Source organism: Wasmannia auropunctata, unplaced genomic scaffold (assembly GCF_000956235.1).
Source record: "Wasmannia auropunctata unplaced genomic scaffold, wasmannia.A_1.0 LD334508.1, whole genome shotgun sequence".
In the NCBI taxonomy this organism is placed as follows: domain Eukaryota; kingdom Metazoa; phylum Arthropoda; class Insecta; order Hymenoptera; family Formicidae; genus Wasmannia; species Wasmannia auropunctata.
This window is the reverse complement of record NW_012028382.1, coordinates 1,469,532-1,485,175: the sequence shown is the minus strand read 5'-3', so window position 1 is coordinate 1,485,175 and position 15,644 is coordinate 1,469,532. Positions and strand designations below refer to the sequence as shown.

General features: G+C 38.6%; 2 protein-coding genes and 1 long non-coding RNA gene across 6 annotated transcripts in view; 1 reads left to right on the top strand and 2 right to left on the bottom strand.

The window, feature by feature from the left end:
- Positions 1-15,644, bottom strand: part of LOC105458552 — a 253,105-nt gene that overhangs the window by 43,355 nt on the left and 194,106 nt on the right. The window lies entirely within an intron of this gene.
- The window catches only part of LOC105458551 (lachesin-like), a 280,519-nt gene that overhangs the window by 100,736 nt on the left and 164,139 nt on the right, over positions 1-15,644 (top strand). The gene's annotated exons all lie outside the window — the stretch shown is intronic.
- Positions 12,536-15,048, bottom strand: LOC105458545. The gene is made up of 2 exons (XM_011703938.1): positions 14,404-15,048; positions 12,536-13,763 (listed from the first exon to the last, which is right to left on the bottom strand). Exons 1-2 carry the CDS (start codon positions 14,489-14,491, stop codon positions 13,519-13,521), a joined length of 333 nt encoding a protein of 110 aa, XP_011702240.1. The 5' UTR covers positions 14,492-15,048; the 3' UTR covers positions 12,536-13,518.

Genomic DNA, 15,644 nt, shown 5'->3' with positions numbered 1-15,644 from the left:
TTTGCACAATTATTTGTTAGCTTTGTCAAAGCGCTACGACAAATTTATCATAAACGAGCACGTTTCGATCTATTTTTGTGTATCGACCGAGACATCGTCGTGAATGCACGAATATCATTTAGTTTGCACGGAGGCGTATCATCGGGGTCGGTTTCGATATTTCATCCACATTTCTGCTCGCGCGATAGTCTGCGCCGTTCGCTCCCAGTATTTCAATATTTTTCTCAAAGCCGCGCCGGCTCCAATTTATCGTCCCGACGATGTGCGAGTTCCATCGAGGTGTTTTTCGTTGGCTGATATTTTTTTGCCGACTGGCGTATTTTTTGCGAAGGTTCAGATTATACTTGGAGCATGCGCGGTTGATATAAAATTACTCTATGACTGCCAGAGAGAGTTATGCATGCGACATCATTAAAGACTATTCTTCATTCCTTTTAATCTCAAATCTGGATATTTGTATTAGTTGTAAAAGTTACATTTTACAATGCGTAAATCATGATCAAATTTGATAGTTGTATTTACGTCAATATTACAAGAATGAATTAATTGTAAAATAACTGTAAAAAATGAATTATAGGAAATCACATAATTAGGCAGTAAAGATTGTTTAAAATATGACGCGAAATTGATGCGTCGCTTATCACTCGGCAGCGCGAATAACCACTCCCGTCCTGCGGTAAAAATATCGGCGCATTTTCGAACCTCAGCGCAATATCGCAAATGGGGTCCTTTGGGAAACGAGGAATACTCGTCGTCGTTATCTTCGTCGTGGTAGTCCGATCCGAGTCGATTCTCTCGTAGAGAGACCCACCAGACGAGTATTCGCGAATAAAGAAAATCGTATGATCTGTGAAAGGGATGCCCGAGAGGAAGCGGCGATGGCTTGATCGCGAACTATCTTTCTCCGGCGGTAAGACGAAGCGATCTTATCTCTCTGGTAACTCCACCATGGGTATTTCTCGTCGATCGGCGGAGGGGATCGTCGTTGACGTTGCCGCCGCGTCGTGGCCGCATCCGGTATCTGCGACTTATCTCAACGATTTCCTTTCCCGCTCCGCCCACACGCGCCCCACACCCGAATCCCCCTTCTCGCAAGGGGTAAAGAGTCTCACCACAGCAGTTACCCAGAAGTATCCTCGAGGACGACGATCCTTGAGAACAGTTGGACCTGTCCTTATGCCGAGGCCACTTTGACGTCTTGGCGAAGGCTGGAGAAGTATTAAGGTGGAGAGCCATTTGGTTCACACTATGATATCGTTACATCCGAAATTTCGCAGCGTATTTTACAAATGAACTTGCAGTTTTAATACGCACTGGTCGGACATGAACAGTCGAGTTAGAGGGAGCAGGGGATTAGGTAGTAGGAGATCAAGGATGAAAAAAGGTAGAATCGGACAGAGAGGACAGTCACAAATTGAACGAAATCCCTTGGGCTTGACGAGTATGTCGAGCGGATGGGAGATGAGAACCATACCAGGCTTGTTCCGCGGCTCGATCGAATTCTGGAATAACGGAATGCGAAAAAAAAAGATAAGGAGAGTACAAGTTGAGAGAGAGAGAGAGAGAGAGAGAGAGAGAGAGAGAGAGCTTGTCGAGAGCCAGAAATGTTCAAAAAGCGAGGATTCGATGAAACCATTGGACGATCAATAGCTTCACATCGATATTGCAAGCTGTTCAAGATGATACTTATACAGAATCATCGATTCCTATTTAATCCCTGAATTATATTATATATTACGATGTAATTACCGGTTTCTTTTCTCTGATAGCAGTGTCTGCTTTGAGAAAAATATTGATTGCACGACGAATTATATTTTACGGAGAAAATCGCCAGCAATCTGTATTATTCGTTTCCGTCGTAATAACACTTAATTCGCACCGCTATAAAATAATTTGGGAGCCAGGCCAAGATTTTTGTCAGCACTCGTGCGGGCACGTCGCCGAGAAGGATACGCCGTAATTTGCCTCGATATTATCCCCAGAGGCGAGGCTAAAAGCTGCCGCAGTTATACGATAAGGAAGTTCGCGCAGTGTCGATTTAATGAGTTCATTTAGTGAGGAAACTCAGCAGGCTGATGTTCATGTGTATCAAGCGGCGCTTGCACTGAGAATGTTAATGTTGACAATCGTACTTATCTTGAAAGTTCCGTCTTACGGAAATACAGCGAAAACTGGTAAATAACGATGTTCTTGTTTTACTTTGCGACACTTCCGAAGGAAATGTACAATAATCATTTGTACGCGCGATGAAATATAAATGCGTTTAAACTTACGAGAACGGAATGAGGTAGGGCGACGGGGACAAACAATTTTATGCGAGCGGTGCTTGCACATTAATCAATGGTTTGTTTTTCTAAATGCAGAAAAAGCGCGCCCCCATTTCTCCTCGTATTCGTTTAAAAACCGAGGTTATTGATCAAATTGCGCGCGCCGTTGTTATATTTCGACATGTATCCCGCTACGTATTAATTAATAATATATGATACAGAAGATCGGAACGGAAAGAACAGGCCATCACAGGGAAAAATCTTATTTAATTAGTTGATGAAACGACCCAGAAAACCCGTCAAACCGAACAACTTACTCTACGAAATTTATTTCATAATATGGCGCCGCGATTCAACAATAGGATGAGCGGAGACGGCGGCGGAGTTTCATTATTGTCAGTTTAATTAAATAAAGCAGCTGTTCGCGGAGCTACGCAGCAAGTCCATTCAATTCAAACCCTGCTATTCTTTTTGCTTGCACGTGACGGTTTCATAAATCTCTAAAGACAAAGAGAGTATGAGAGACGCGTCAATTCCAGTGTGGCTTTCCTCTACCTTTACATCTATTTTCGGATCGCAAGTTTCGCAATTCGACGTTACGCTTTGCGTTGCTAATTACGGGATACGGATCGTGTTGTAAACGCGCGGTGTTGTCTGTAGAATATACAGGATGCGCCACGTCGGGAACATCGATTCCAACCGACAGGAACTTCATCCGGTCTGCAATTTCGAAACGTCGAAACTTCGTAACGGCGATATTTAACACTTTGCACCAACAGTGCAACTTCTGCGATCCCCTATTTGGCCATGTTAACATGGATTACGATAACATTCACATGGCCGTGTCAAGAACGATTAAGCTGGTAAAAGTTTTTCATAAAAATTTCGAAGAAAGAGAAAGTAACGAATCGACTCAATTCAAGAATTTAATCGTCTTAAAAATTACCATATTTGTATTTAACATTAGGTATTTTATCGAACAATTCTACGATTATTTATATGAAATTTTATTTATAATCTTGAAATAAATATGCGATAAATGGATGTGGCCGTTATGCACAAGTCAGTCAAGATTAATTCCCGTCTGTTTAATTTTTGTTGTGTAAATGTGGAAATTACGCATCGTTAACTCTTCGAATGTACAGAAGCGACGGCGTCGTTGCATGTAAATGCACGAGAAGAAATATACCGCGCTTCCTTTATGCGGTTAACGCTTTCTCGTTCTTTCGGCGGCTATTTTTCTCTTCCGCTCGATAAACTGCGGCAAGGAAGATGCCTAATAATTATAAATTATAGGTATTTATGGAGCATAGAATCTAGTTACCCATAATGGTGGTGTGAATTCGCGGCAATTACTGACTACCGACTAGTTTAAAACATGAATATGCCAGATGTAAATGTTCTTTATGATTATATTCTTACAATTTCAGCATTTCTTTTATAAATGCGCTCCTAATGAGAATAGAATGAGAAATGCTTTCATTAAGATGAATATGACGAAGTAAAAAAATAACGAAAGAATACGAGTATAGATAATAATCTAAATTTGTGTTCGCTTTCTTTATCGTTTCTTTCAATCAAAAAGATATTCATCTTTTTACAATAATGATTTTAAAATGTGACGGTATTTATTAGAGGAATCTTTCTTGTGAAGCATATTTTCTTTGAACTACGAATTCTTCGATCTATTCCTTATCGATTTTTTTAATAAGAATATCGAAGAATTTTATCATTTATGGCAGTTTTTGTCTGTTAAGAGTCTATAACTGAGTTTTTTTAAATTAACATTTTAATATAGTTTATTTAAAATATATAATTTTATCTTTTTCCTACTGGTTTCTGTACCTTGGTTTTGAGGAAACTCTTCATTTTTAATTGCTTATAGTACAAAAATTGTTAGTGTCTTGATACTCTTATAAGCGACTATTAATTTAAGAAAAGTCTAAAGAATCCGTAACTAAAAGAAGCGCTTTGTTAGAGGAATACCGTGTATATATCGCATCCAACCCTGACACATGCAATTTACAATTTTCAAAAGCACACAAAAACAAATCTCCAATTATTTCACTATTGTCTGCGGCTAGTTGTATTTCGAGGTAGATTCCTGATGCGATTTTTATCCGTGTCGGTTGAATTGCAGGTTATGTAAATCTGTATTAGCCACGTAGAAGATTCTCAAGACTTATTCTTCCTCTCGCCTTTAATACGACATTAATGTCGCGCTGCATTGTGGTAGTGACGTTGAAATTACAACGGTGAAATATTTCCTGAATGCCAAATAATAACGGTGCAGGATATTCTCCGGTATTTTTGTTACGAAGCGCAAGCTAACGATTTAAACAAATCTGTTTTGTATAATCTTGAAGAGTACTTGTCGCCGTTTACGTTTCAATTAATTTATATACCTCTTTTCGAGAATGCTGCAGAAACGAGAAATTATATGACTTATCACGCAATTTTGCAAGAATTTGCGAGAAATTCGAAAGAACGTTGTAGTTCTCTCTCTCTCTCTCTCTCTCTCTCTTGCCTTTCGTTTTTTCTTTTGCGCAACAGGCGCAACCGTTTACGATAGATAATAACGCAGCGATAGAGGTTGTTTACACATAGGTGTATACATATAGTACAAAATTTCATGTATCACAACCTTTCGTCCTAAATTATCCGTAAACATCATCGTATCAAATGTATCGGTTTTTACTATATAGCACGCACGCACAAAGTACGCGATGTGAATCGATTTGCGCCAGGTTTTGACGTCAGACCGGAGGATCGGGCCGTAGGTTCGATAAATCGTCGCCCATTGTACGGCGCAATGGATCTGGGACGATTGTTCGTCCCTAGCGCCGGCATGTAGAATCTGTTATAGGGTCATTATTCTTTTCATTGGCGCCTCTTCTTGCTAGTATGCGTATCATTCCGCGTCTATCTCCACCATCATTGTGCGAGCTACGTATTACAAAATAACTGGTATGTTAAAATATTTATTGCAGAAATAGATAAATAATGAAGATTTTACAATTTTTGAAGTTTTAATTGATAAATAATGATATGGCATTTCATATTAATTAACTTTTTATTAAACATCGCTAAATTAGTGAATAGTATATAGAATGACTTTAAATATTATAGCAATTTTATTTCTTGCAATTGCTAAAAATGTATATCTTTATATAGTGATTTAAACTATTAGAAACCTTCTACTCTATTTTATTGTACATCTCCACGTTAATACTCTTTTAATAAGCATTAGAAGAGCAGCTATACTTCGTTCACCTTCAGTTCATTATATTGTTATTATAAGAACAAGTATCGAATATTAGAGTGCATAAATCTTTTTGTTTTCATTTTCTTGTCGCAATGAGGAGATATCCGCAATTGTTTTTCTGTTCTTTTTGTTCGAGGCATTTGTCGCCTTCTGAATATAAAAGCCCAAGTTTCGAGCTATTGGCCACCAGATTGAGCGGAAAATGTCTGGCTTACGAGGTTGCCCGTTGCTCACCCCCGACTACCTGCCTGGTCAACCCTTTACACTATTTCTTTCCTCTGTGCCTCTTATCGCTTTCCTTCTGAAGCACGTATATCGGGTGTCTTGGTAGTTCTAGAATTTTTTTTATAAATCTTTTGGAATTAATTAAATAATTACTGAAAATTATATGTGCAAATTGGATCTACTTTTTTAAATTTTCATACTAAAATTTTAATGATCAATTTTTAAATTAAAACTTTGACAAAATAAAATTTATATTAATTTAATAATAAGATAGTAAGACTGTTTTATTTTTACTCGTTATGTTTTTAAGGATCAATTTGATAAATTTTCTAATTTGTAATTATTTAAAATTGTTATAAGAAATTGCTATAAGTCTTAGCTTTTTCTGCATTTAAATAGTAAGACTTGGAACATCCTATATGTGTATATCTCTCTGGCGATTCTTGGCAGTACAGTAGAGAAGTCGATCGACCGCCTTTGTTCGCAGATTTTTTCTTTCGCAAGGACTTCGTCCAATTAAAGGGAGAGTTCCGCCCCTTGATGTCAAAGTATGCTCGTTTGCTGGAACACAAGGGCGTCCGTGTCTTTGGTGATTCGCGGTTGAGGGAACAGCCAATTTCTCGAAATCGCACTTGGCTTGCGACGCGATTGCTAAAACGAATTCCTTTATTCAGATAATCACGCATGCTTCTGTATCTGTATGGCGAAGAATTTTTACAATGAAAAAAAAAACGATAAGGATTAGATTTCTGTGAGAATTTTTTTCTTATATATATAAAGATTCTCTCAATTTAATTTGTGTATCATCTAGATTAATATAAATTATGAGAAAAATTTTAAAAAGTTGAAATCGAATATATTAAAATATACTCAGTTTATTAAAGTAGAATTAACGAATTGAACAATCTCATTGTCGGTCGAAATGATGTGCATCGCGCTCGCTTATGTATATCGAAACTTATCAAAGGCAAGTTATGTCAAAGTTAAACGCGGATGCAAGCCAGACTTTTTTACGGTTCTATAAATTTCCACCGAACAATTGACGTGGAATTGTTATCGCGAGAAAAATATTTTGGTGACCCAAAAGTTTTCTCCTCGATAAAATTGACCAGTATTTTATTGATTGGATGTGTGCTCCACGATCGTATTCAAGCGTTCGTATTCAAATAAGACAGTACAAAATACATAGTTGTTCAAACAGATTTATCGGGCCAAACTTAATCATATTTGACAGTATTAAGAAATCTTTTTTTACTAATATCAACATTTTTTTCCATATACATCTATTCAAAGACTTACACAAATTTTGCAAATACGTAGACGTTTTGTTGTGAATCGAAAGATTAAAAGTGCAAACGACCGGATTCGACTAGCTCGGCCAGTTAATGTCTGACAGTTAATGTTAAGCTTCGCATTTCGCCGGCAAACGTTCCGATAAAACGCGTAGGGACGTCGCGAAGGCGTGACTTGCAGGCGTAATGTGAATCAATAGAGAGAATAGATAAGTTTTCAATGAAAGAAAGAGAGAGAGAGAACTCGGGTCTCGGTCCATTGCTTTCTCATTCGGAAAGTCAGCCCTGTGGCATCTGGAAAGTCAGCTCTCCATCGCGTCGCACTGATCGCGGACGAAAACGTGCGGCTCGCTCGCTTGCTCATCCGACTCGCATTTCGCTACGAGCGAAGCCAAGATATGCAGCGGATGTTTACGGCGGAAATAAAGCCGACGACGTATGCACGTAATTCGATTCTTATTCCGTTATACTACTTTAGAGAGGAGTGATGCGAGAGCGACGCGGCGCGACGCGGTTCGGCGATACTGGATCACGACGCTCTCATTTTTCAAAGCCGACGGGTTCGTCCGTCTGCTGTTGGCACGACAGATCATCACCGCGAAATGGTCGATGAACCCATTGCGAGAATGCGAATGGCCAGTTATATGGCCGCCACGGGCCCATACCTCTGCGTATCTTTGTTATACCAGATATTACAGAATTTTTTTGGGCACCACCGATATGAAATAGATGATGCAATGAACGAGGCACACGTGATGAGCAAACGAATGATTATCTTCGCAAACATGTTTTATATGTTATTTAAATACTTGCAGTTTCATACGCTTGTCTGTTATCCCTATTACGAGAAGAAATGTGTATATCAAACACTTATATTTTTACTGTTAATAAATAAAGAATACAGAACTTCCTAACTTTCGATATAAGTAAAATGAACAAATGACGTGGAAAAGATAAAAAGATTACTTTAAAAGTAGGTTATTAAGTAGGTACATTTATTTAAGAGTTTATTTTTACAGGCTTTACTGTGTTATGAAAACTGACATAAGTTACAAAACGTATATTTTTACTGGCAGTTTGACACATTTTCTAGCGATTGATATATCGATTCGCGCTTAATGCTACTGTAACAATTTCATAATGCATCGCTACATCAATCTCTTATTCAGTATAGGTGGAAATACCCCGCACCCCATTCATTATCCAAAATCCTACGCGACTAACGTGACGGGATCACAGTAAGACGTAGTCGCGTGGAAAGCCGAAGAGCTTTCCTCCCGCGCGCTCTTTGTCTCGCTTTCTCTTTACCTCGGAATCAAGCTAGTCGGTCGACGCTAATGAACGTTAACCATGAATAATTAGATACGGCCGCGCTAATTGCCCATTATTAATCATCGCCGCGCAATCGCCGGGATCAAACATTGATCGCGACGATTGCGCTTCCGCCCGCTGCGCAGGATTCGGATTCGGTTCAATTATAACGAAGGCCATCCAGCGCGGCTTCCGGGCCCGCGCAAAGACGAGCTTAACCGCATTTCGACCGGAAGACCGCGGCCGTGCGCGTGAGCGATCGTACGTACCATGTGAGCCTGGGGGGCGGAAAGCGTGAATAATTTATTCGCAAGGAATCGGAACAGCTGCGGCTGCGGAACACCGACGACGACGACGACGACGACGACGACGACGACGACAGCGGCAGCAGCGGTGGCTCCGGGTGCATCGTCCTTGCTCGCGGCAATCACGCCAATGGTTCCTCCGTTCGTCGGGCAACGTACCATCGATTTCGGCTATTTATGCCGGGATGCAGCGGTTCGGCTAATATTGCGCGGTCTGCTGCTGCGATGGAAAAAGAGCAGCCGACCGAGCGAACGCGAAACTGAACCGGCACCCCACTCATGAAACTTTAATGCCAGATTTTCTCGCGCGCACTGGATTAACTCATTTCGCCTTTGCCGACTCTGATATCTTCGTCGCAATATCAGTATACGTACGGATATACACGACTGGCGTGTCTGTAATACATCTCGCTTCTGACAACGCTTCTCTTAAATAATTATTGTTGTGCGTCATATATCGACTGTCGTACCTCACTCAAAAAATGATTTTAAAAATAAATTCATTTGTACGAATCCTGCGTTTTGCAGATTTAAAGAAAATGAACAAATAATATTATTTTTTTAATTTAAAAAAAGGCTGCTTGTTAAATATATTATATGTAACATATTTGGAAAAAAATTAATCGCTATTTATTGAAACAAGTAAAATAATCCGTTTCAGATATGGATAAAGTTAGATTCATATCAAATAAAAATTAAATACAATACGAATACGAATAAACGCGAATTTGCTCCGATAAATCGATGAATACGAATAAAGTCAAATTGACATCGAAATGATATTCCATCTCTTGTCGCTTAAAGGAAAGAAGACAATTACACTCTTACGACCATATTTGTCATAAATATTTGTTCATGACCTTATCTTTGTTTGAATTCATTTCAAGGATTTTCATTTATTTATTTTTAATTATTCGTTGTATTGTGTCTAAATTCTCTTTATGTATTTAATTAAACAGCTTACGATGCGGACTGTGCTCTTATTCTTTGGAAAATTCCAAAAGTTTTCTTCACTATCGGTTCGGTGAACTCACGAAATAAGAATCTCCCCTTGCGTGCGAGTCAGTACGCTTTTGCCTTTCGTACGTCGAAGGAGTTTCTGTTCCACAATACTGTACTCACTGCTATTACCTCGCACGCGACCGATATTAGGCCACGTTGAGTTTTCCTTCGGTTTTCAATATGCACGAGAGCGCATTAAGTGCTGATGAATGTAAGGTATTTTGTCGGAGCTACCAATCTTTCTTCAGAGTAATGCATTATGAAAAAACAAAGGAGACGGTAATACATAAATTTTGGTAAAGTACTGTATATATATACCACATCGGGTACACACAGCGTAAAATAATATCTAAGATTACTTGGAAAATCGGAAAATCAGAGAGCTATGATAAAAATCTCTGGAACTTCACACTATAGCGAATAAAAGTGAGACGAGGAATTTCTAAAGTAACATTCAGTACATGTTTCCACGGTACGTTAATTACTACAGGCTGCGGTAAAACAAATGTTTATGAAAAAGTTGTCCTTCTCTCGGTCTAATTAAAATTTTTAACGTTCTAATTTAGTTGTTTCAACAAGAATAAAAAAAGCTAACAGAAGAATTAATATGTAATGAATATTGCATTTGTATGTATATTTGGCGATAAGATATTTATCATCGTTGACCTTGGTACGTTCAAAAGAATGATTGTTTCCAAAAGTAATTGACGCTGTTGCTTCGTAGAGACGCGAATTGCCTCAAGCATTGAATACTTTTGACACCCTATACAATAAGCGGATGCATCAAGCGCAGCGCTGCACCGTCAAGCGAAGCGATCGGAATGTAATTCAGCGCGAGAGCGAAAGCGTAAGCTTCGTCTGGTATTCGCGATACTTTGACCTGGGCGCTTTTCGCGTCGAAAATATCCGACGTATTTTGTCGCTGGTCCATCGCAGAGATCTGGATTGGCTCTAATGCCTCTGTAATACCGGCCATCGCTTTTTACGCGTCGCTCCGGCGACATGAGTCCCCTGTATTTTATTTTGTCGAGGTTTTTATCGAGCCTGGAGGGAAGCTGACATTAAACCTTTCTGACCAAAAAAAGACTCAAAATCTCATTTTTGAGAAATCGTTTGTGAGTTCTTTTTCTTTCCTTTTTTTAAATCTAAAATGTCGTACTTGATAATAGTACACTTGATGGCGTAGTCTTTAATCCATAATAAGATCACGAAAGTGGGTTAATTGAGATCATCGAGTAACTAAAGATAGAAATTTCTTGTGTACATATGCGTTAGCCACAAAAAAATTATCCTAAAATCATTAAAAATGCTGAATATTTACATTTAGTAGTAGCTAACAGATTATTAAAAGCGATAATTATCAGATCATCATTAAAAGTTATTCTACAATTCAATTTATCGGATGACTTTTATTAATTTTTATTTGATTCTGACCATTTCACGAGCGATAATGTTAGAAAAATTATTTAACCCATAAACTTCTACATATTACTGAGGCGCCAAATGTAATATAACTTTGGAAACTATTTTTTATACTTGGTCGGATCACACGGCAAGAAAAAAGAAATCACCACTTATTACGTCTGCAATCTCTTAAACGGACGAGCAAAAGATTTATCGTTAGAGTGAATGTAGAAGAACAGCTCGCGTGTATCCAGTTCATCCTTAACCGTTCACATTTCAACAAAAGAAACGTCATACGGTCGTCGACTCGAATCCGTTATGCGATAATAAAAGCTATTTACACTTTGATACGAATCGATGCTCGTAGATATGATGTGAAGCGCATTCTTCTAATAAGAAAAAGTCGTACGATTTAAAGATGTAAAAGATATTTCTGATTGTTCATAGATATTCTCATGTACGAATTGGATAAAAAAGATACGGTTTAAAGAATAATTGAGGCATTATTATGTAAAGAGAAATTAAAGAGTCTAATAGAAATTTAACAGTTCCACTATAATTAATCAGTAATATAGTTGAGCTACCGAATATCGTAAAAATTTAATCCATTTTTCGATTTTCAATGCAGTTAACTTTAATACTAAAGTTAAAGCTGAAATTGAGTAAAGTTAAAGTTGAATGTTAAAGAATTACCGGGAAAGAGAGGAAGTAAAATGAAATTTTCGTTAAGGGGAACTAGATTTTAAATTGTTCAAAGAATCCGTAAATGAAGGAAGGTGCAAAGACCTTATGCCCCGTATGTCTGTTTCGCTGGCTGCATTGCGAGAAAATTCCCGATAGTCTTCCTGTTGAAAAGAGCGACCGCAGTCCATTTTCGATGTTTCATATCTCCTACGGAGCGCGAGTAAAACGAAGAAACAGTGAGCGGACTCGACACGAGTCGACTGATCCTATCAAAAAATTGCTTCGCTACTGGCGCCCAAATGTCTCGAGTATTCCTCGTACCCTCTGCTGATAGTTACACGCTCCAATATTCTCTATGTGTACTGTTCCCTCACGATCGATGGCTTTTCTTCGTTTCTTCTTTTTTTTTCCATCTTCTCCTTCACCCAGTCCTCCCTGTGAGGATCGCTTTCGCTAATTAGTTTTCGCCAGCTATCATATGTGCTAACGTAGTATATTCCGGAAAAAAAGCAAGTGCGTGATCTCCTTCGCTTTCCAAAATTGTTTGTGGATAAATCAGTCTTAATGACGGGATGAAATGTAACTGTGCATCATACTCGCAGAACTTTGACACTAATGAATTACAGTTCTTTTTTCAGAGTTTACAGTTTTTCGTCGATAGATAATTACACGGAGAAATATACACGCGAGAGAAGGAAACCAAATTAGTTGAATCTGAAATAAATTTATTTTTAAAATGAAAAAAATGACTTTTGTCGTATCGGCACATTTATTTTTTCAGATTACTGACATTTTTTAACTTATTACTAAAAAATTGCATCCAAGCAGGCTATGAAGCTAAGTCCTAGCATGTCTCTTCTTTCGTTACGACCGCTTTGCTGAACGTGCAGCCCCGCCAAGATTTTTCATCGCGTAGATGGAGGTTGCAAGCTCGTCGCCGGTGTAAGCCGCGTAACGACAAGTCACTCCGTCGGGCAGACAATTCAATCTTCGCGAATTGGCGGCACAAGGAGGTACAGCTACCCACGAAGAGAGCATTATTCTTCGTCCTCCACCTGTTCCTTCTCCCGGCTGAAATTCGTCCGGGAACGCCGGAGATAGTAACAAACCGCCTCTCCGCGTTGACGTCCAACGCGGAAAAAAGCTGCCATAACTTGCCGCGGAACTTCCGGGCATCTCAGACATTTTCACTTGTTCCTCCACCAAGCTGAAAACTTCTGTCACCGGGAACGTTGCTCCGCTCGCGCTTTTCGAACCGACAAAATTTCATTTCGCCCTCGTCGGGAATAACGCCTCGCGCGGTTGCGAAAAACGCTTTTGCAAAAAGTGTCATCTTCAAAGTACGAATCCGCTTGTGAGTGTCTTGCGACACATCCTGATTATCCCGCACTGGATTTAATATTTTTATCTCCTTTTTTTCGGTCGAGAAACTTCATTCCGAGATAAAAAATCCGCAATGAAAAATATCTCTCCCTCGCTTCCCCTTTCTCATACTTGTTAAGAAAAATCAAGCCGTTAGATGAAGGCAGACGCGCTCGACGGATTCCACTAAATTATAAGATCTCTTCAAAGTGATATTACCTTGTCCCTTATTTAATTCAAATTAGAAGCATACGGCTTAATCTCGAGACGTGTAAACGTGTAATAAATCCATTTCAAACGTTTAAATGTTTTCGAAGACGTTTCTTATTCTCGAGTGGTGCCTCTCGTTAAGCAGATTCGTCTCCGCATAGATACGTGGATTTTCCGCGACCGATCCATTTTCATTCGTGCCCCGTGCGCGCTCGACGGAGGACATTCTTATCTCGGGTACAAGAGATATCGACACGGCGTGTCTCTGTCCGCGACATCGTTCGCCTCTCGTAATTCTTCCAAAAGCTTTCCCTTCCATTTCCCTCGGTAGGTAACCTATCTCCCCGATTTGTCAGTAAGAGACGGAAGAGAGATCGCGGTGCGCTCAGCGACGGTCTTAGAATTCCCTTTTCTTCCTCCACATCCTCGCGAGTTACTACCTCACAATTGACGCAGTTAAACAAGAAATCATGATCGAGACAATTTTCTGATTTTAGCTAGAATTTTAACAACTCTTCTTAGAAAAATACAAGTTCTGCGTAGCCTCTTAATAAGACGTGTACCTATGTTGTAACGTAAATACTGAATAATCTGTTCTTGTAAAGTCATATCTTATTCTGGTTTGTAGCTAACTACACTAACGTGAATCAGAAATACTTGTTTGCATCTTCTTGGCAATTAACGAAACTAGGTTAGACTTGGATTCAACTGAAATCGATTGCTCACCCTTACTTCGCATAGTACGAAATGCTGGATTTCGTATGACTAACACATTAATATTACAATCACGAAGAAGGACAATGGCCGACTCAATCGTTCGATCCGCCAAAGGACGTTGTCAGCAATTGCGTTTAATAATTAAATTAAACCCAATCGATATGGACAGACCCGCAGTTACAGTTTTATTCGATTGACGGGATAAAGTTCATCGTGTGTCGCTTTGTTACCGTCGCTTTGTCACTAGCGCCTAAGTAGATTAAACATTAAACAGCCAACTATCGGAGAGGTCTTTCGGCAATGCGCGGTCCGATATAAAGTGTCATGCGTCTGATTAAAACTTTCATGAGCCTACGTACCTCTATAGCGCCGGCGTACAAGTACTTTCACATATTCATGAAGTTTCAAGTCGAACTCGGTTCTAGGATATTTCCAGCCTCCGCCCATGGTTTGTATGCAAACGCCGACCGCGCTCGCGGCCGACGAACTTGTTCCCGTAAAAAATCATCAGGTTCCGCGGACGGATGGCAGAGCGACCTATTTCAGGCGCGCATGGTCACTCCGATGCAAATTGCCTTAACCCGCTTAAAAGCACGTTATTGGCACTGAGTGTCGTCAGTGTCACGGACTGCAGGGCATTCGCGCTGTCAAATGTATGCAACGGGATATACCTGAAAGAGGTACAAATCTATGAATGCGACAACGTGCGTCTTTTCATTTTGACACTGCGCGTGAAACTATAAATTAACTATTTCCAATTTTGTTTCTTTATGTTACGCAAGAATCAACGAGAAATTGTTCAGGTTTTGCAAGGAATATAAAAGACGAGAGAAATATCTTTCAGATCGTCAAAAGTGAATAAAATCATTTTTGGCCTGATATACCATATCAATATCGGATTTAGCTATACTTAATAGATCGCAATAATCTATCTTCAACATTATTTTCGTTATTTCGTTAAAATTGTCTTTGTCTTTCCTATTTCCTTGATTTTATACGTGATATAGTAGTGTAAACGTAATTTTGGGTAGTAACTGCGTACGAAAATAGATAATAATATCACTAGACGTAATAATTTTGATCATCTAATGGTAGTATAAAGAATAATATGGTTCAATATGTTCAAAAGCACCTTTGTGGTATTTATATTTACTAAAAGGATAATGTAGCGGTCATTAGGCATATCCGTGAATCACCAATGACATATTAGGTTAACAAAATAACTAATGTTATAATAATGGACAGTTACCATATATCATCAATAATTACAGACATCACAAAATTCGTATCATCAATCATTACAGGTATCACATTAGTATGAAAATTATCTTGTACATATAATTAACTGAGACATATAACTAAAATTTACATCATATACACAAGGTATACATTATGTTACAAAATATATAATTATAATATGTTACAAAATATATAATTTAAATAATTATAAGAAAATTTTTTTTCTGAAAATACTTAAATTATTCATTTTTTTTTATTATTCATTTCAGATTATTTTGATGTCAATATACCTTCTCACTTGATTGTTGTTGTAATATAATATTAATTACATTAGAATATGTAAAACCTGCTAACTCTTAAA